This window comes from Paramacrobiotus metropolitanus, unplaced genomic scaffold, assembly GCF_019649055.1.
Source record: "Paramacrobiotus metropolitanus isolate TYO unplaced genomic scaffold, Prichtersi_v1.0 Parri_scaffold0000162, whole genome shotgun sequence".
NCBI lineage: Eukaryota > Metazoa > Tardigrada > Eutardigrada > Parachela > Macrobiotidae > Paramacrobiotus > Paramacrobiotus metropolitanus.
In genome coordinates, this window is record NW_026570382.1 from 2,493 (window position 1) to 23,111 (window position 20,619).

General features: G+C 45.0%; 7 protein-coding genes across 7 annotated transcripts; 4 read left to right on the forward strand and 3 right to left on the reverse strand.

Moving 5' to 3' along the window:
• Window positions 1-223: 223 nt before the first annotated feature.
• On the reverse strand, window positions 224-979 carry LOC129600071 (acanthoscurrin-1-like). The gene is made up of 2 exons (XM_055498462.1): window positions 847-979; window positions 224-702 (listed from the first exon to the last, which is right to left on the reverse strand). The coding sequence occupies exons 1-2, from the start codon at window positions 859-861 to the stop codon at window positions 349-351; spliced, it is 369 nt and encodes a 122-aa protein (XP_055354437.1). The 5' UTR covers window positions 862-979; the 3' UTR covers window positions 224-348.
• Window positions 980-1,923: 944 nt separating this feature from the next.
• LOC129600053 (uncharacterized) lies at window positions 1,924-2,912 on the forward strand. The gene is made up of 3 exons (XM_055498445.1): window positions 1,924-2,136; window positions 2,209-2,292; window positions 2,407-2,912. Exons 1-3 carry the CDS (start codon window positions 2,052-2,054, stop codon window positions 2,616-2,618), a joined length of 381 nt encoding a protein of 126 aa, XP_055354420.1. The 5' UTR covers window positions 1,924-2,051; the 3' UTR covers window positions 2,619-2,912.
• Window positions 2,913-3,634: 722 nt separating this feature from the next.
• On the forward strand, window positions 3,635-4,818 carry LOC129600064 (uncharacterized). The gene is made up of 3 exons (XM_055498456.1): window positions 3,635-3,698; window positions 3,988-4,355; window positions 4,788-4,818. Exons 1-3 carry the CDS (start codon window positions 3,684-3,686, stop codon window positions 4,816-4,818), a joined length of 414 nt encoding a protein of 137 aa, XP_055354431.1. The 5' UTR covers window positions 3,635-3,683.
• A 395-nt stretch (window positions 4,819-5,213) lies between these two features.
• LOC129600060 (uncharacterized) lies at window positions 5,214-7,187 on the forward strand. Its single transcript, XM_055498452.1, has 4 exons — window positions 5,214-5,391; window positions 5,733-5,881; window positions 6,423-6,684; window positions 6,754-7,187. The coding sequence occupies exons 1-4, from the start codon at window positions 5,334-5,336 to the stop codon at window positions 7,080-7,082; spliced, it is 798 nt and encodes a 265-aa protein (XP_055354427.1). The 5' UTR covers window positions 5,214-5,333; the 3' UTR covers window positions 7,083-7,187.
• An 869-nt stretch (window positions 7,188-8,056) lies between these two features.
• LOC129600056 (uncharacterized) lies at window positions 8,057-9,784 on the reverse strand. Its single transcript, XM_055498447.1, has 4 exons — window positions 9,599-9,784; window positions 9,324-9,480; window positions 8,697-8,958; window positions 8,057-8,614 (listed from the first exon to the last, which is right to left on the reverse strand). The coding sequence occupies exons 1-4, from the start codon at window positions 9,655-9,657 to the stop codon at window positions 8,286-8,288; spliced, it is 807 nt and encodes a 268-aa protein (XP_055354422.1). The 5' UTR covers window positions 9,658-9,784; the 3' UTR covers window positions 8,057-8,285.
• Window positions 9,785-9,838: 54 nt separating this feature from the next.
• LOC129600058 (uncharacterized) lies at window positions 9,839-11,862 on the forward strand. Its single transcript, XM_055498450.1, has 4 exons — window positions 9,839-10,104; window positions 10,259-10,413; window positions 10,685-10,940; window positions 11,380-11,862. Exons 1-4 carry the CDS (start codon window positions 10,080-10,082, stop codon window positions 11,730-11,732), a joined length of 789 nt encoding a protein of 262 aa, XP_055354425.1. The 5' UTR covers window positions 9,839-10,079; the 3' UTR covers window positions 11,733-11,862.
• A 1,363-nt stretch (window positions 11,863-13,225) lies between these two features.
• On the reverse strand, window positions 13,226-16,466 carry LOC129600040 (uncharacterized). Its single transcript, XM_055498428.1, has 3 exons — window positions 16,161-16,466; window positions 14,378-14,559; window positions 13,226-13,647 (listed from the first exon to the last, which is right to left on the reverse strand). The coding sequence occupies exons 1-3, from the start codon at window positions 16,463-16,465 to the stop codon at window positions 13,295-13,297; spliced, it is 840 nt and encodes a 279-aa protein (XP_055354403.1). The 5' UTR covers window position 16,466; the 3' UTR covers window positions 13,226-13,294.
• Between the last annotated feature and the right edge of the window lie 4,153 nt (window positions 16,467-20,619).

Sequence of the window (20,619 nt, forward strand, 5' to 3'; positions counted from 1 at the left end):
TAAGCTAATACAAAGCAATGTCATTCAGCTCTTTATTCAACGCTGATTGGCACTGATTTCTTAATTACTGTAGATGTTCTATTGATAATTATATTACTAAGAATTAAAGTGGGGTTTAATCACATCGTCGTACGCTTTTATATATTTTTTTTGGATTTTACATTTCACAATTTTTGGGGGTCAGTCGGGAATACAAAATAAACAACAAGCAAAAACCGGCAGACATAGCTTCTAATAAAATCACTGAGCAAATGCTAATTATCTCGGACGGTCATCATCGCAACTCCGTTAGTACCGGTACAACAAGTGTTAGCAAGAACAAGAACAACAAGCAGAAATCAAAGTCAACTACTTGCGTCCCCACCCGGTGGCGGTCTGCACGGGAGCCGCGGCTACCATGGGAGCTGCAGCGCCCCATCCACTGCCGCCTTGGAGTCCACCGATGCCGCCCGCCATCGGGAGTCCGCCTAAACCGCCGCCGAGACCGCCCATCGCACCCATGCCGGGGAATCCGCCCATACCGCCTAAACCTCCACCCAGTCCGCCGTAGCCCATACCGCCCAGTCCACCGATTCCACCCAGACCACCAATGCCGCCCATACCGCCGAATCCACCTAGGCCCCCGCCAAATCCGCCCATTCCACCCAATCCGCCCATGAGCTGAGCAGAGGCAACGGCTAAGGTAGCCAGCAGGACGATAACCTAATAAAAATTCCAATAAGTTATAAAACCGAAGCCACGTTGTTCGAATGCAGTCTAGGAGAAAGTGAAGATACGTAAAGTATTACAGGAAAGGTCACGCCTTAAAAAACGTATATTCGCTGCGAAAAGGAATGCGAGACTTACTATGAGTTTCTGCATGATGACGGGGAAAACTGGGAACAGGATCACTAAATCAACAAAAAAAATAGCCGAAACGTATCGAAAAAGTTTAGCCGTGTAAATTTACTGCCGAGGTGAAGAAAACTCTAGTTGTTCGTGTGAAAAGTAGATATGAACACTTTCGCTTTTGGTGTTCGCTTTATATAGGAGAAACTCGCAGACTGATAGCTCCCTGACCAGTGTCCAAGTGAATAATGCAGCATATGATTTCAGGCTAGGTTGAATTAGGTCGATGGCACAGGCACACGATAACGTCGCGCCAGCGCCATATGGAGCATTCGCTTTGGTTCTTTTGCTCTGTGCTGTACTTTACAGCTATAACTGTCCAATTAATGAATTGACGCTGATCTTCATTGTTCTTTTGTTTGTACAGTACACTCTGCATTGAGGGTTTTGTTTACTGTCTGGACATTGGCAAAAAAGCAGACACTGCGCTTTGCCGCAGCAGTTTTGCCTCTTTTTTGGTGATGATCCACTGACACCGTTTTATACAATGCACTTTTGAGATTCTGGCGCCCATTCGATGTCTTTATTGACTGAATGTTAATAAAAATTACAGAAAATAAACAAAAATTCGCCAGAAATTTAGACAGATTAATTACAAGGAAAACAATGCTAAAACAGTCATAAAAATAGTACAACACTAAGAGTGCTGATCTTGAGTATCTAACTACGTACATTTTATAAAATTTTATAAAAAAAATTATATGCGCTGTGGCACGGTGTAAAAGTCAATTTTTACGTGTTTCCCATTATTATCAACAAAACCATGAATCATCACGGCAATGAATCAAAAGCCTGCCTGCGAAATATTTGTTACTAATTGATAAGAACAAAAATCCCGGCAACAACTTTTCCGCATCCGACACGCGTTATCTTCTTACGTTTAGATAAGCTACGTAAATTTGCCCGGTTCCGGATAAATGCACATGGATTTGCAGCAAGATCACAAGGAAAATTACCGGAAAATGCAAGGCACAAACATTGTCATTAATTAGTCAGGTCTTTTTTCACAAACAGGTTTAAAGGTATATAAATACTGCTTTGTGTGCATATGTATAATACAAGTCTGAAAACCATTCTCTTATTAAAAAATTAATTGGCACAATTAGCTGCGTTTCCGATTTTTGCCTCACGTTATCTGCACACTATCTTTACTTCTACACGAAATGGCAGGAATCAAGATTTTCTTATGGGCAGTCGTCAGCTTTGCCATCGTCGGTCTTGTGGCTTCATATCCGGCCGCTAGTGTTGGTAAGTGTTTAAAAACAGAGATTTTTAATTAATTTTTAAAATGTAAACTAATTTTTGGATGCGCACCTACAGATGTAGAAGAAGAAAATGAAGTAGCGCTTTATGGTCATCATGGACATGGACATCATAATCACAGTACATTGGCTAACAACGAAAGTGAGTAAAGCATTATAGGAACGCAGAATACAGAATTTGAAATCTGCACCACAAACGTTTTTTAACGGCCTAGAAAAGTGTACAATAATAAAAGCAACTTGTATTTTTTGACAGAGGAAGACGGAGCCGGGGACACGAAAGTGACGTGTGACCTTTTGGGAGGGCTGGGTATCGGACCGATCTCGCTGGGCGAGAACACCCTGTGCGCCATGCACTGCGGCCAAATTAAGTGTAAAAGCGGAGGTTCGTGCAAGGACGGCGTGTGCGTCTGCCGTAAGGACCAGGCCAGTTGTTGGATCTACCTGTGCAAGGGATGCAAGTGGTGATCTCGATTCCACCCACAGCCACCAGATCGCTAAGTTTCTTAGTTGCTACAATATACTGTAGTAGCGTTTTCTAACTATAAGGCTTGAACACATACGTATTAACAGAGTAATTCTGCTTCTGTGAAGCGTCTTGATCATGCTTAACGCAGAATTTTATCTGCTTTACTTATTCCGCTTTGTTATTATTTTGGTCTGTACAAGTTACAATGATTTTTAGACAGTCATTGATTTATTCCTTTTTCGGTAAAACTTGACGGTTGTAAATCGGTGAACCGAATAAAGTGTGTTTGCTAATTGCTACTGTAGTACGCTGGTAATTTTTTATGTCATTTACTTAACTCCGTTTAGCCAAGATGTGTTCAGTGCAAATCTGTAGTACTTAGTTTAATGTTAAGTTTATTTCAAATTGTATTTACCCATCAAAACACATTAAAATGTTCCTTTCCCGTTATATTACCCGGCTTAAGCCCATCATACGAGTACAATAAATCCTAGCGCTTTACTAATAAAATTATTATTGTAAATTGTGGCAATCCTCCTATAACATCCATACTCTGCGAGAACTACTGAAAATCGTAAAGGTCACACTGCTGATACCAAGATTAAAAGATGTAGACTACAACAATTAATAAGTGTACCAGAAATTTCACTTTTCACATTTTGTGCCGATTGTTCTGATGGCCGTTTCTTGCTCTAACTGAACACCAGACAAATCCACAAAGGCTGACCTGTATAAAGAACTCAAAGGTCTTTCCCACTACATTCGCGCAAGACAAAGCAGACTCAGTTTAACTAATCCCAATCGCAGCTCTTGACAAAAAACCAATTCGCTTATTTCATTTGTACGCATGTGGCTAAACGGGTTACTGTGCCAGCTGGTGACAAGCGCCTGCTCCAGTGCATGGTCACTATAAATACCAGTGACGCAAAATTTGACGATCGCTTTTTTTGCTATTGCACATTGACTGTGGCTTTTATCGGTTACGCTTGTATAAACTCTTGGTAAAGCGTATTATTTCTCTTTGTATCATCAAAATTTATTTTTTGCTCAGCTGTCCGTACATCATGCACAACGTAAAGGTGAGAAATGAAACGTAATATAGCTTATCGTTAGTATGTATTACATTCTTGTCTTTCTACATCTTTGTTTAGCTACCTTTAATCAAATTTTTTATACTAGAGTAGAATTAGATTGGCGTTTGTTTAAAACGGTATAATTAATTAAACGCTCGCATGGGTAATGATACTGGTTCGACAGAGTTGCCAGCTTATACCAAAACTGCAGAAATCTATTATATCCGTTCGGCAGATTCCCGCGATACCGACATTCTTACGTATTTAATCCTTGTAACCGGTTCCTTTTGTGCAGAGCTTTCTCTTCACCGTTACAATGGGCGGCTGCCTCGGCCTGGTCGTTTCCCAGTTCGGCTTCCCAGGACTCGGTCTCGGTTCTGGCCTGGGTGCCGGTCTGGGCGGCTTCGGCGCCGGCGGTATGGGGAACCTCGCCACGCTGGGATTGGCTCCGTTGTCCAACCAGTTCGGAATGGGCGGCATCAACCCTATGGCCAACATCGGCTCCAACGCCGGTTGGGGTCAACCCGTCGCTGTCCAGCCCATGGCCCAGCATCAGGGATGGGGCGCCCCCGTCGTCCAGCCCCAGCTGCAGCCCGTTCAGCTCTACACACCGCAGACCCAGGTCAACCTCCGTCCCGTGCAGTTGATGGTCCCCAGAACAAGGTCGAACTCAAACCGGTCCAGTTGTTCTCCCAGGTCCAGCCGCAGGTCAACCGCGGATGGGGCAGCCAGAATACTGCGGCTGTTGCACCAAGTGTTAGTACTTCAAATGTTGCTGCGCCGGCAGTGGCGACAGCGTCCGTGCAGCCGTCGTCTGCGAGTTACTCGTAAAAACTTCGATGTTTCCTTGTTGACTTTAAACTGCAGTTTGAAATGTAGTTTTTTTTAACCGGTTAAAATGTATGCTGTAGAGCGTGGTTGTTATATGCACATTTGTGAAAACATTTACAAGAATGTGCTGTGCGTTACTTTTTAGTGTTCGCAAACAAACGTTGTTTGCAATTTGTGCAGTGATTTATTTGGGAGACAGAAATTATGAGAAACCAATTACTATTACATTAAAGGCTGTTTTATCTGCTGGTTGTGTCTTTTTAGCATCTGCAATATCATTTCACAATTAGATTAAGCAACCGTTAGACCTGACCATCATTGTTTTTTTTCAGTACGGTTGCATAAAGCAATCAGTTAACAAACAGTTGTATTCAGTTAACAGTGCGGTTGCATAAAGCACAAAGCGAGCTCCAGATGCAAACCATCGATTATCCTGGAACTATCGTGCATTCGTTATGAAAGCGCTGTAAAAACCACACGATAAAGAACTTCTACTCGGTAAACCTTTTAGAACTCCCGGTAGCTTTCTTTGGATAATGCAAAGCGCCTCAAAAACACATTCATCAAAGCGATCAAACCGATGCAAACACCTGATCATGCAACAAATATGATTATGTCAGTGGTTACAAGTTCACACCGGCCTTTTTCTAACACGATACTGAACCAATATTTTGAACCAATAGCCTTTTTCTAACATGACACTGAACCGGAGTAGCAGTTTGCTAAAGGATACTGTAGCATACTATCAGGTTTCCCTTATCATAATACTGTATTTACAATAAAGTGCGATAATCGTAACCGGGAAGCGCCATGTACGAGCATTACTATTTACGGATTCGGTTACCGTCGTTGATCTTCGTGCTCTTAAGTAAGACAACTATTTTACTCACTTTAAGTAAGACATCTTTTAAAGAATATTAAGGCCCATAAGTAATTAGTGTAGACGATAATTATTGTAAATTATGTATAATCACGTATATTAATACTTGACTTCAATGCTACAATATGATGGTTGCTGGCTAGCAGGGAGACTAGCGTCGAAATAAGGGCAGCGGTAGGTAGAACAACGGAAGTTGATAGGACGTAACAGCAGTTAGGTACATCGTATGACAGCAGGAAACCACGAGGAACCACAGTGGTTGTTTATTATTATTGTTATTATTAATATGTGTTTTTCCGAGTCCTATTAAATGCTTTTCTTCCTCGCAGGTGCGGTTGTTTTCGAGACTACAGGAGTCAATGCATACGTGGTGGGCAAGTATAATGCGTCGCTCGGTGCGTCCCTGGATCTCGCTTACGGCAGATTATGCGGCTTTCCCAATGTGATGCCGGCAATGGAGAATCTCCAACCGGAAAAGGTACGTTTGTTATACTTTGCTTGTGCGCATTGTCAAACAGAAACTATTCGAAAAATACGATTTAAAAAATTAAGTGAAGTCAGTTGATGATTACATGTAGCGTAGTGTACCGGTACAGATTATTTCTTTATACAATTAAACAGTCAACACCTACTGTAATAAAAAGGCTACTACTATATAGTCTACTGTAATAAAACATGCAATAGAAGCAAGACCTCAGATTAATTTATATCCAAAAACTTATTAAACAATAACTACATGAAACTAGAGTGAAAGTTATTATATGAAAATAATAACATCTATCAATCCTTCTCTATCCGTTATCTTTATGCGCATGACGTGCAAAGTGTTTCGGTTTAATATTGAAAACAGAAACATGAAAATCAAATGATCAATTAAAATTTAACAAATAAAAATCAAATTAATAGTAAATATTACTGACCCTAGAACTTGCGATTTTCACCGTTGATACTTATGCTACCTTAGAATAACGTTAAAACACCGAAAATACCAAAAACCCCGATTTGTAATGTGTGAATAGACCTATGGATTGTGGTATACCTACCGAGCGCAGACGTCATCGTTGGTACCGCACAGCATCAATGAGAAATTTTTCGTGTACAAGATTAAATCAACCGTCGTGCCGTTGACGGGTATCCGAGCGGATTACCAGTGGATCGTGGGATCGAACTATTACTCCACGCAGCCCGGCGTCTGTCAGTTCTGGTACTGGGTCGGCAGTGTCGGACGCGATGGGACGGAGCGAGGTGATGCTTACTCATCCCGATCCGAGTATCTGCCTAGTACGTTCTTCTGCCGGCTAGCTAACCTGTAACAAAGATCATCGTTTAACTTTGTTTTTTATTCGGCAGTTCCCAACCATTTTGTGGCTGTGCTGCATGAATACGACAAATTCTACATTGAGTACGGCTGCGCGGAAACAAACCTGGCCACCGGCATCTGCAAAGCGCCGATCGTACTCGTCAGCACCCGGACACGGCCCAGTAAGCTGTCGGCCTATGACCGCCAGGAGATCGACCGGGCCGTGAATGCGGTGCTTGCACCGTACTGTCTAACGGCGGAGGATATTCCGCTACAGAGCTTCGTGGATGCCACATCTGACTGCGAGTTCCCGGAACCGCCAGAGTGTGTGGCGCAAAGAATAGAAGCTCTTTCGCAGCTACCCGCACCAGTATTCTAACCCCTGCTAATCAGAACCCAATGCACTATTCAGATGCCCATGTAATAAATGTTTTAAACTATTCTGTGTGTTTTAAATAAAACTTAACTTTTTAACGGGTTTGGGGTTAACACTGCAAGAATTCATCGAGCTTACCTACAACAAAAACTTCAATACCGCGCAATGCATTTCGCGAGAGGTGGATTACGAGCGTTTTTTGCGGTTACACTGATGTACAGTGTTACTGTACTGTAAAATACGGATTGTATCGCCATCTTGATTGCCATATTCTGCATGGTTTAGGTTTACATGAACCGGCTGCGTACTGGAGTTATGCGAAAGCTAACAGTTAAAGCGTTTTGGATTTCGGTTTGTCATTTCAACTGCCTTATGATACTAGAAATTTCCTGATATTCTATGAGCAGCTGCTAATTATTCTCAGACGTTAAATTTTTTGACCGTACAAGTGGTGGTGTGTAGGGCGCGGTTGTTTACATTTTCCATTTTCCACGAGACCAGCCCTTGCCGATTTGTTACTCATAAAATTTTTTATTTATTCACGAAAACGGACATACCAGCTGCATAATTACAAACGTTTGTTTTTTAAAACAAATAACAAAATTGTACGCACAGAAAGCGTTCTACACAACACTGAAACACTGGAAAACATAATTATACAGTATAATCGCGCGCACGTATTTGCTGGCACGCATAATCCGCCGGCACTTTCACCCCAAATATATATATATATATATATATATATATATAGTCTGGATGGCAGCAGAAATTTCTATGGCTTATGAAAGCATTAATGCTTCCATAAGCCATAAAAATTTCTGCTGCCATCCAGACTAATTAATTACCTGAATACCGCATGGTTACAAATTTAATTTTAATCTCTGCCGTATATTGTTTGTTGAACGGAGGAAATATTTAAGGATGTGTACGCACAATGCGTATTTGTCATAGAAATTGTACTGCAAACAATCCCGATCTTGTAGTCCAGTTTTTGCTGCTATAGTATGCGGCTATGCCCAAAGGAACAGTCTTTTGCTATAAACTGCTCATGAACCTGATACAAAATTTTACAAAATATTACAAAACCAACGTTGACAAAATATTTAGGAATACAGACTTACAGTTTAAATAAAATTCAGTTCAATACTGTGCATCGCGGTACGCCATATAGGCCATATACGCGGTACGCCACGCTGAAGCGTTGAATTAAAGCACAGGCTCGGGTAGCTGCGAAAGCGCTTTTATCTTTTGGGGAACGCACTCGGGTGGTTCGGGAAATTCGCAGTCGGGTGTGGCATCCACGAAGCTCTGCAGCGGAATATCCTCCGCCGTCAGACAGTACGGTGCAAACACCGCATTCACGGCCCGGTCGATCTCCTGCCGGTCGTAGGCCGACAATTTACTGGGCCGTATTCGGGTGCGTACGAATGCCATCGGTACTCTGCAGATGCCGGTGGCCAGGTTGGTCTCCGCACATCCATACTCAATGTAGTATTTGTCGTCTTTATGCAGCACCGCCACAAAATGCGTTGGGACTATGAGAGAAACAAAAAAATATAATGGTAACCATTGCATGGTGTTCAGTTAGCCAAATAAAGAAAACAACGAAGAACATACTGGGAATATAACTGCTGCGTGACAAGTAAACATCGCCTCGCTCCGTTCCATCGCGTCCGACGCTGCCGACCCAGTACCAGAACTGACAGACGCCGGGTTCCGTTGGATAGTAGTGCGATCCCACTGTCCACTGGTATTCCGCCAGGATACTGGTCAGCGGTACCACCGTCCGGCTGATCTTGTGCACGTACAGTTTCTCGTTGAGGCCGTGCGGTACGAATGGTGAAGTAAGTGCCCGGTAGGTGTACCACAGTCCGTGCGTCTGCTTATACAAACCATGAGGTTGTTTCGACATCTACATGTATATGTGCATATACCTTTGAATATTAAGCGAGAAACCATTATAAACCACCACTAGACCTTTAACAACCACTGCCTAAAAAATAAATGAGACTTTTTGAAAATTGTTTTAAGCTGATGCTTCGTATATTACTTCGCATAACAGATTCTTAGTCCGATTACGAATGCGATATCAAATTGGTAGACGTAATAGTATGCCATACATACAGACTATTATAAAATACACATAGATACACATAGATATAAAGGTCCGAGTGCAAGGTGTGCGTTAAAAGTTTTGTATCTTTTCAAATATTAATGCGCAAATAATTTGAATTCGCAATATACCTTTTCCGGCTCGAGACTCTCCATTGCCGGCATCACATTGGGAAGACCACATAGTCGACCGTAGGCCACATCCGGTGTGGCATAAACCGAGGCATTATACTTGCCAACGACGTATGCGCTGGCTCCTGGTGTCTCGTACGAAACGAGCCCATAACCGCCGGAAAAAATCGAACAACACAAGGAGTTGAGCAGATTTTTAATATTATCACTTTCTAACAAGCTGACGTTATTTAACTACTGGAGTGATATTTCTGTTATAGTGAAAACAATTCTTACTGATTGCGAGCAGCACCATGGCTAAAGGCGATAACGGCAGGTGGGCATGATAATCCATTTTGCGGATAATATCTGCGGTACTTTGTATATTTATTAACGAATACAAAAAAAGGTTCAAATCTGCCGCTAAAGATATAACCAGCAACCGGTAGAATATTTACGAGTACGGATTCAGCCAAATAAAATGCTACGGTATTGCACTGACTGCACCAGCTTGTCCCGGTCGCACAGTAGCGGAGATGTTATGTAGTTTTGTCGTTGCGTAACAGTAATTATGCACAAACATATTACACATAACACAGGATCCAGATTGTGTCACTAGGGCAGATGCATAACGCGGGTGTGACATAATACTTTACGAATAATTCACGCAACGTCCACACCTTCCCGAGATGCAGATTGGTCTTGCTGCAATTCTCACCGTCGACGATCTGCAATTTGTGTAATTATAATAATTATAATATTATTGTAGTATATACCATGAATATGCGATTTGCTATCCTTGGTAAGTGAAGATCAGCAAGTGCCTTTTAAAAGATTCCCTGTAATTATTTGACTGTTATTGATTTAAGATTTTGTAGCAGCAAACGACATTAATACAACATTAATTCTGTACTCGACATTCAGTAAGACTGCACAAATTAATTGTTTGTTTTTAGTTATGGGGACAATCAGCGTCCTCGTCCAAGCTGCCAAAAAATCCGAATCTCCGCTGTATCCACCCTCACCGGAATTTGGTTATGGCCAGTTTTCCCGGCAATTATGTGGATTTCCTAATGAAATTCCGGGACTTATTAACCATCGTCCAAAAGACGTAAGCCAACGGTGTGCACGTACTGTTTTTCAGCTACCTATTGTATACACCGCTTTTATCCACAAAGTTAATACATGTAATCCTCGTTTTTAAAATTAATTTAAACACTAACTAAATACAGGTTTTGAAAATTAAATAATTTTATTAATTATTAAACAATATAATAATAAAAATATGATCTTATTAAATTTAACACTGAATATCGCTGATATGGATGTATAAAACTAATAAAACAAATTAATGAATGAGTAATTTATTTTGGTACAAATAGATACACGGATTATGGCACACCTACCGGCAAGTGTTACCCGGCGGGATACACATGACCAACTCGCGGGTATTCATTTACGGCATTAAATCCACGGTGGTGCCCTTGACCGATATCCCAGCAGAATACCAGTGGCAAGTGGGCGCGGCATATTTTGCACCGGACAACACCTGCCATTATGGCTTCTGGGTAGGACCCGTGGGGCGGGACGGAAGTCAACTGTTCGATGAATACTTATCGGATACCGGCTACGCACCAAGTACGGAGCGCCGCTTAATTTTTTTGAATATGATTCAGCACAAACCGTTCGGAAAGTAATTTGCCTGCATAATAATAATTAGAAATAAGAACGTAATTTGCCATACATTGATACACTGTTACGCTTTGCAATCCCACCACACAATAATTTAGTCGAGAAACGAATTTAAAAATCGCCAGAACCGATTTTATTATCACCAAAGCCGGGATTATCAGTCCAACTCTGTTACAGTGGATTTGCTTTCCGTTATTTATTCGCTAATACTAAGAATTATTAAAATTCAATGGATTAATATTATGTACAAGGATTGTGGTTGATGACGTTAAATTTAATTAATGGACAATTATTTAATTTTTATTATTAGGGCCATGATATTTTCTTTGAACGTTTTTGGGATTTCACTGAGATGAGGAGTAATTTGTTTGTTTATTTCTTACAGGCGCATCAAATTTGGTTGCCCTTCTATATGACTACAACAAATTCTCCATCGATTACGGTTGCGCTAAACCCAATCTGCGCACCGGCTTATGCGAGCAGCCGGTGGTGTTCGTCAACACACGGAAGCGGCCCAGCAAGATGACGTACAGCGAGAAGGCCGAAGTGGACCGCGCGATCAATTCCGTGTTCACTCCGTACTGCATCAGTGCGGAGGACATCCCGCTGCAGACCTTCAACGATGCCAAGCCGGATTGCACGTTTCCCTCACAGCCCGGATGTGTCGCCAAGAAAATACAAAGCCTCTACGCATTACAAGAGGTCCCGGCTAAGATAACAGAATTCAGTGATCACTAGGAATCTCGTTCCGAAAATGAAATAATTATTGTACTTGTGTACATACTAAGTAGTTTTTTTGTTCTACATGCAAAATGCATTTCATTCGACTGATCGTAAAAGAAAAAAATGTGTCAGAAATTAAAGAGGATATCACCCTATATTTAGCGACAAAACAGTGCACCAACGGCGCCTAATTCTGCATGACCTTTATGAGTAAAATAAATACTGTACAACGCAAACCAAACAATTACGTTGAACAAGTGTCCGTTTTACAGCGCACCATTGCAACAGAAAAATAGTTCCTAGGCTAAGTTTTTGTTTTCGTTACAAAACAGTATTACCGCATACCTAAACTAAAACACAATCACGGTCGATCTGCACGTGTAAACCGATGAACTATTGTATCTCGTAATGGTGGAACTAATGATTACGCTGACGGTCGCAAGAGAAATGAAGCTCGCAGCTTACTGCTGGTTTCCTTTACTAGATAACAGCAAAAATAATTATAAAATCTTCGTAATAAAATTTTAATATTATGTTGGGTACGAATAATAGGTGCGATATTATTTGGTGCGCCATTAATATTATTGGGCGCGCCAAAGTAACATTATATTGCTAGCATTACATTATTGCTGTTTATATACTTTTTTGCCCTTTTATACATAATTATATAGACTAAATTTCCGATACTCCTAAATATGGACAACTAGCCCCAGAACTATTCTAAATAATTTTGGGTGAAATTAAGTTCTTAACAGGAAAAGGTATACTGGCGTGCACTAACAGACCGAACGATGCGCATCGGATCGATCGGTGTGTAAATTAGATTTTTATTACAGAATGTGTTTTGATTTTCTGTCAGTTTTCGATGCTATCAAGTTATCAACCCGCACGGTAACCTCTTTAATTTTCTAAAATAAGTGGATAACCTGCTACAATGGCACAATAAATTTCCGTACAACAGGGCTGCCGTGACGATCACCCGGGATAACATAGATGACGACCGGTTGGTCAGTATAAGGTGGGTTGGTGTTATCAACAGGGAGATTTGCATACGCCGAAGAAGGACATTCGCGCAGTACGTTTCAATTTTCACAGTACATCGCTTACGCGGGTTAATTCCCTATTCGCATTGAATATTTTTTAATTTGAAGCCTTTACTTTCAGTCTGATTTCAGTATGTTTCAGTAAGTTTTAGTTTGGCCATTTTAAACTTTTATGTAAAAAATGCTCCTCAATTTTATGCGCCACTTTTGATTCTGACCCGATTCCAGAAATTAAATGAATAACGTAAACGGTACAAAAGTTAACAGTCAATTAGTGTCAACGCTTCATTTGTAAATTTTTCAGTGCCGGTTAATTTGGTAGTCGGCCTCCGCTGAACGATTTTCGTTTCCAAAAGGTGCATGTACCGTACGGACACAATTCGAAATTCTATTCTTTAATTAACCATTTTTACCGGTATAAGGGGCTTCCAAACTGCGTTATTGATTACTTCATAATAGCCTGTTATCCAATTAAGGCACGATTTGAGATGCTAAAAAAATTAAATCTTTAATGTGCTGTCAGTTGATACTGGATCATGGATCTTCTAAAGTTAAACCAATGAGAAGATCAGTGTTGATACCCATGACTCGAAGCGTCGAGTTGGCGCAGTCTTGTGGCTGCAACGGTAAACTGCAGTCGGGCTTGTTGTCGTCGTACTGCTGGAGCGGGATATCGTCGGCTGACCGGCAGTAGGGCGCAAACACGGCGTCCACCACGCGGTCAATCTCCCTCTTTTCGTGGTATGACAACTGGGTCGGGCGTACTCGGGTGCTGACGAAAACGATCGGGGAGGCGCAGATTCCCGTCTTCAGATTGGGACTGCTGCAGCCATAGTCGATGGAGTACTTCCGGTAATCGTACTTTATAGCCATAGTGCTTTGCGGATCTGATCGTGAATCAAATTACCATCATTAAACAGTTGTCGTGAACAGGTACATGGTAAAGTTTATCTAATCGTAAGTTATCAAAATCCAGCTTCAAACTGAAAATAATCAAAGGGCATCGACAAACGTGACAACAAACGCGCGTAATACTGACGTTTTGCTTATACTAGTATTTATTTATGTGCTACTTGATGTTTACATGAATACGAGAGCATATGGCACAATAAAACGAAAAAATAAGCTGAACCAAGGTTTTGTCAAAACGTTTTTGGAGATTTCTCTACATGAGCCATTTCTTTACCTAATACTCTTGGAAAAAGTCGATGCCTAGTAAATTATATATAAATGAAAAGTATCTATAGAAGAAAATTCAATAAATTTGATTTTCCGAATCAGTATTTTGCCGAAGCAAAATGTTATTATTTTGTGTTCAGGTTTAATTATTGTAGTTGAAGTATCAGGCATGCGGGATACTTCGTATCCCGCATGCTAACAGGAAATTATTTAGCCAGTAGAGTATTCAAAAACAGTAAATTCCAGCCATATTGTAAAATGGTGTCGAGGGGAAAGAAATTCTTGTAGAATTAGCGCGTGCCACTGCATATTTATTAAACAGTATCCTTACACACTTACAGTAGCATATTGCAGTAATTCTTATTATTTGTTTGTATCGTCTATGGTATCCATGAATCATTAGCAGTATTAAGTGAAGCTGCAATAATCGTCTCTTACTGGGAGCATATGACGGATTGGTTTCCGAATTATAATCGATCCCGATCTGGCTGCCGTCTCGTCCCACTGTACCGATCCAGTGGTCGTACTGACAGGTGTACGTGTTGCCGCCATCCGAGGAAGAATAATAGGAAGCCGGTAGCCATTGAATTTCGGCAAAGGTATTCGTCAACGGGACAGCACTGGCGTTCAGACCATAAACGCCGAAAATATCATTAAGAGTAGTCGTGCCATCAGAGGATTCTAGAATTCGGTAAATATACCATTGTCCATGCACCTACATTATAATGTATCTATATTTATTTCTCATGAGAAAAAAACCTTAATTAATGTTACCGCTTCCGGACTCCACTGGGGGCACTGGAGCCCCGGCTGCTGGGAGGCTGGTGCTCTCTGTGATCGGCTGTGTGCGGTGACCGTGGGTCAGCGAGAAGCCGGCCGACCGGGGGTCGGCGGAAGAGAGCGACCAGTGCCCTGCGCAACCGAAGGCCCCTTTATTGAGCAGGTGCGAAATAACAGCACAAGAAAACAGCAGGGTGTGGCGGGTGGTAAAAGAACAGAGATCACTCGCGCGCACACGATATCTAAGGAGCAAAGACAGACAGCAGTGAGAACTGCAGAACCATGCAATGCGAGCACACGAACAGTACCAAGTGCAAACAGCATGCCCGTGCATGACGGCGGCCGCTTTGATCTAAGCGCCACGGCGACGCGCAGCGCCACCAACAGACTCACGTAACTCGCAACACACGGCGAAAGGAGACAGAGCGGGAGCGCATGTCCTCCAGCTAACATTAACATCAATTAACTCGTTAATTGTCATTTAATGTTACCGCTTCCGGACTCCACTGGGGGCACTGGAGCCCCGGCTGCTGGGAGGCTGGTGCTCTCTGTGATCGGCTGTGTGCGGTGACCGTGGGTCAGCGAGAAGCCGGCCGACCGGGGGTCGGCGGAAGAGAGCGACCAGTGCCCTGCGCAACCGAAGGCCCCAAACAAAACCCCAAACAACCCAATATAAGAATTGATGAGCAGTTGCACGGTTCTGCGGATGTATTTGCTGAAGATTCGGAGTTCAATTGGGAGAAGGCAAAATCCGGCTATCTTTACGTCGCCAAGGCTGACGTCGTTACGTTGCCGATAAGGAGTGGTGCGGTGTTATGATCCCGGCGTGGTATGGCAGGATCCGTGGTATGTCAGCATCCAGTCAGGTTTTTCCAAGCAAAGTGCAACCACCGCTAGTGACCTGCTTGCCGTCGGAAGTAAGCGCACCGGAGGTGGTGGCTTTGTATGCTGTCCGAGGAAGGTGCAACCGCTGCTGGGGTCTGCTTGCCGTCGGAGATAAGCACGGGAAGCACCGGAGGTGATGGCCTTGTATGTCGTCCGAGGAAAGTGCAACCGCCGCTGGGGGTCTGCTTGCCGTCGGAGGTAGGCGCACCGGAAGTGGTGGCCTTGTATGCCGTCCGAGGAAGGTGCAACCGCCGCTGGGGGTCTGCTTGTCGTCGGAGGTAGGCGCACCGGAAGTGGTGGCCTTGTATGCCGTCCGAGGAAGGTGCAACCGCCGCTGGGGGTCTGCTTGCCTTCGGAGCCGGAGGTAGGCGCACCGGAGGTGGTGGCCTTGTACGCCGTCCGAGGAAGGTGCCACCGCCGCTGGGGGTCTGCTTGCCGTCGGAGGTAACTGTGGCCGTCACTGCTGGCTTGCCTTGCCGTCCAAAGTAGGCGGTTGCAGTTAGTGGCACGCATTGTCGCTAGATGTAGGTGCAGTTGTGGCTGGAGGCTTACCTACCTGTTGGACACAATCCGGGCGTAGTTGCAGGTAATGTGTGGTCGTCGGAGGAGGATGTGGCCGTGGTTGAAGGCCTGCTTTGCCGTCCGCGGTAGGTGTAGCCGTCGCTGTTGGCTTGCCTTGCCGTCGGAGCTGGGTGCGGCCTTAGTTATAGCCTGCCCTGCCGTCCGAGGTGGTGCAACAGTCATGTTGGCTTTCATGCCGCCGGTGGGAGGGAAAGCCGTAGCTGGAACAACCCGCTTTGCCGTCGGAGGTGGTGGAGCCATCGTTGGTGGCTTGCTGTCCGCAAAAGTTGGTGACGACATAATTGTTGGCTTGCCCTTCCGTTGGAGAAAGGTGTTGCCGTCTTTGGTGTGCCTGCTTGCCGTCTGAGGAGGGCGTCGCCGTAGCTACGGAGCATGAGTCGCGTCCGTGGAAGCTGTAGCTGGCTTTAGTGGCCTGGTATGTCGTCCGAGGAAGGTGCAACCGCCGCTGGGGTCTGCTTGCCGCAGGAGGAAGGCGCAGCCGAAGTTGGTGGCCTTGTATGCCGTCCGAGGAAGGTGCAACCGCCACTGGGGGTCTGCTTGCCGTCGGAGGTAGGCGCAGCCGAAGTTGGTGACCTTGTATGCCGTCCGAGGGAGGTGCAACCGCCGCTGGGGGTCTGCTTGCCGTCGGAGGAAGGCGCAGCCGAAGTTGGTGGCCTTGTATGCCGTCCGAGGAAGATGCAACCGCCGCTGGGGGTCTGCTTGCCGTCGGAGGAAGGCGCAGCCGAAGTTAGTGGCATTGTATGCCGTCCGAGGAAGGTGCAACCGCCGCTGGGGCTCTGCTTGCCGTCGGAGGAAGGCGCAGCCGAAGTTGGTGGCCTTGTATGCCGTCCGAGGAAGGTGCAACCGCCTCTGGGGGTCTGCTTGCCGTCGGAGGAAGGAGCAGCCGAAGTTGGTGGCCTTGTATGCCGTCCGAGGAAGGTGCAACCGCCGCTGGGGGTCTGCTTGCCGTCGGAGGTAGGCGCAGCCGAAGTTGGATGGCCTTGTATGCCGTCCGAGGAAGGTGCAACCGCCGCTGGGTGTCTGCTTGCCGTCGGAGGTAGGCGCAGCCGAAGTTGGTGACCTTGTATGCCGTCCGAGGAAGGTGCAACCGCCGCTGGGGGTCTGCTTGCCGTCGGAGGTAGGCGCAGCCGAAGTTGGATGACCTTGTATGCCGTCCGAGGAAGGTGCAACCGCCGCTGGGGGTCTGCTTGCCGTCGGAGGTAGGCGCAGCCGAAGTTGGTGACCTTGTATGCCGTCCGAGGAAGGTGCAACCGCCGCTGGGGGTCTGCTTGCCGTCGGAGGAAGGCGCAGCCGAAGTTGATGGCCTTGTATGCCGTCCGAGAAAGGTGCAACCGCCGCTGGGGGTCTGCTTGCCGTCGGAGGAAGGCGCAGCCGAAGTTCGTAGCCTTGTATGCCGCCCGAGGAAGGTGCAACCGCCGCTGGGGGTCTGCTTGCCGTCGGAGGTAGGCGTAGCCGAAGTTGGATGACCTTGTATGCCGTCCGAGGAAGGTGCAACCGCCGCTGGGGGTCTGCTTGCCGTCGGAGGAAGGCGCAGCCGAAGTTGGTGGCCTTGTATGCCGTCCGAGGAAGGTGCAACCGCCGCTGGGGGTCTGCTTGCCGTCGGAGGTAGGCGCAGCCGAAGTTGGTGGCCTTGTATGCCGTCCGAGAAAGGTGCAACCGCCGCTGGGGGTCTGCTTGCCGTCGGAGGAAGGCGCAGCCGAAGTTCGTGGCCTTGTATGCCGCCTGAGGAAGGTGCAACCGTCGCTGGGGGTCTGCTTGCCGTCGGAGGTAGGCGCAGCCGAAGTTGGTGGCCTTGTATGCCGTCCGAGGAAGGTGCAACCGTTGCTAGCGGTCCGGTCTGCCGTCCGAAGGAGGTGCGGCTGTTAGGTCTGTGCCCGCTTGCCGTCGGAGGAAGGCGCCGCCGTAGGCGGGGGGCCTGCCTGCCGTCCGAGGAAGGTGCCCTTGATAGATCACCAGCTCGCTGTCGGATGTGTGCTCCGCCGAGGGGAATGAGCCTGTCAGCCGTCCGAGGAAGATGCGGCCGCCGTTAATGGGCCTGCTTGCGTCAGATATGGGGACAGCTATTCGTAGGCGGCCTAATTGCCGTCCATGGAAGGTGTGGCTGCAACTGGGGGCCTACCTTGCCGTCCGAGGATGGTGCAGCTCTCGTCAGTGGCCTAGTATTGCGCCCGGCTGTTGGAAGGGGGCTGTCGCTGTCGGAGGTAAAGCGGCCGTAGTTAGGGTGCTTCGTTGCTGTCCGAGGGAGATGCAGCCGCAGTTGAAGGCCTGTGTTGCCGTTAGAGTCACGTGCAGCCGTTGGCGGTGGCTTGACTGACGTCGTGGTTAGGTGCGAGTCGCCACCGTAGTTGGAGGCCTGCCCTGCCGTCCAATGAAGGGCTCGCGTCAAAACTGGTGCAGCTTTCCTTCGTGGCCTAGCTTCCCGATAGGCCTAGCCACAGCAGATAATTGATGACGGGTGTAACTTGTCCGCTGAGCAGTGGTTGATCTTGGCCGCTTTTCCCTTCGCACTGATGGTTCTCCGGAGGGCCGCTTAACGAGCGAGTGGCGTTCAAGCTGAGTGCGAGCTGTTCGCTTGGCTCTTCGGATGCGGTGTGGATTTAGATGACGCATAAAGAGCTGCTCTGAAATTCTGGCGAGGATATAACCAGTCACCGATGGTGACAGTCTGACAGAACCTAGAAAGCGATAACGAGGAGCTGAGCCATCGCACAGATGGCAGCTAGAAAACAGCTATCGCAGATGCGCGGAACACGGCGCGCGGAACGGCTAAACATTCCGAAGTCCAAAATGCAGATCAAGGAAGATGGAAGATCTCGATTCCGAACAGAAAAGAACAGAGATCACTCGCGCGCACACGATATCTAAGGAGCAAAGACAGACAGCAGTGAGAACTGCAGAACCATGCAATGCGAGCACACGAACAGTACCAAGTGCAAACAGCATGCCCGTGCATGACGGCGGCCGCTTTGATCTAAGCGCCACGGCGACGCGCAGCGCCACCAACAGACTCACGTAACTCGCAACACACGGCGAAAGGAGACAGAGCGGGAGCGCATGTCCTCCAGCTAACATTAACATCAATTAACTCGTTAATTGTCATTAAATTTTTTGCTGTATTTGTTAGTTATGCTACTGTAAGTACATCACCAAAACTGTCAGTCGAAGATTTTAAATTTTGGCAAAAGGTCCATCGTATCTTTTTCTAATTAAAAAATTAAAACTTAACTGTGCATTAGTGTGGCGGTGGTAGAATTTTCTTAATTTTAATGGCTGTTGCCTATTAAAGACTAATTTAATAAATAGTAAATGTAGGGAAAATTTTAATTTCAATTACGTACGTCTTCCGGTTTATGGCTTTCCCACGGTGGGAGCATATTGGGAAAGCCGCACTTTTTATGGTAGTAGCGGTCGCTGTTGCGGTAATTGGGCTGCGCATAGGAAGAGTTGTAATACCTTTGAGCGGTGTTTCCATGTAGAGCTACGAACACAGGTACTTGTACAAATAAATTCAGGCAACCAAAATATCTTTTAAAATTATAACTTTACTTGTTGTTATGCTTTTTATAAAATGCGTTGTAAACGCCTTGTATGATGCCAGTATAAGAAACACCTGGCTGTCTATTTATAAAAAGTAGTTCTTTTAAATTTTAAATATTATTATTAGATATTGATGGCTTATGGAAATTTACAGTGTATGCGCAGATTTCGCCGATGCTACCCGTTTTCATTGCGGGAAGTCGAGAAAATGATCCACAAATATAATATTACTGTATTATTTATTGTATTAATGTATTATTACTAAAACTCCCAAATAAGTTTGTGTATTTATCATTTAAATCTTTGCTGTCATCCATACTGTAAGGAATAATTGTAGTGAATAGTAAATTAGTTACAATGTAAAACTTTTTTAAGTAGTTAAAGAATTTGATCAGCGGCAGTAGCGTAATTATTCAAGTAACAGCACTGAATTGGTAATAAAAGGTACACAATACATCGGGCAGTTAAAGTGCCAGATCTCCATGATCAGAACTTACAGGAAGTCGCCACGGCACACATTCCCAACAATATTCTGGCCAGCTTCATAATATTGAAAAATAGTTGGAATTAATACTTTATTACATTAAAATGACGGAAAAGCAGAAATTGTGTGGTTTTCGGGTTTACTGATATAAATGCCCAACCATAAATCAAACTACAAGAGCGTAGTTCTGTTCGCAAACCACAAATGGATGTGCTACCAAATTTTGAAAGGACGTAAAAATAAACACCCAACGGAAGTTACTACATTCACGTAATCCTGCTCGGTCAGACCCTTGCAGAAGCCCAGGAATTAGACCATACTTGGTCGTAGTTACAGTTATATGTTACATAAAGGTTTTTTCCTCAACCTAACCCGCATTCAATTTGTAACTGTGCAGTTGTTGTTATGAAAT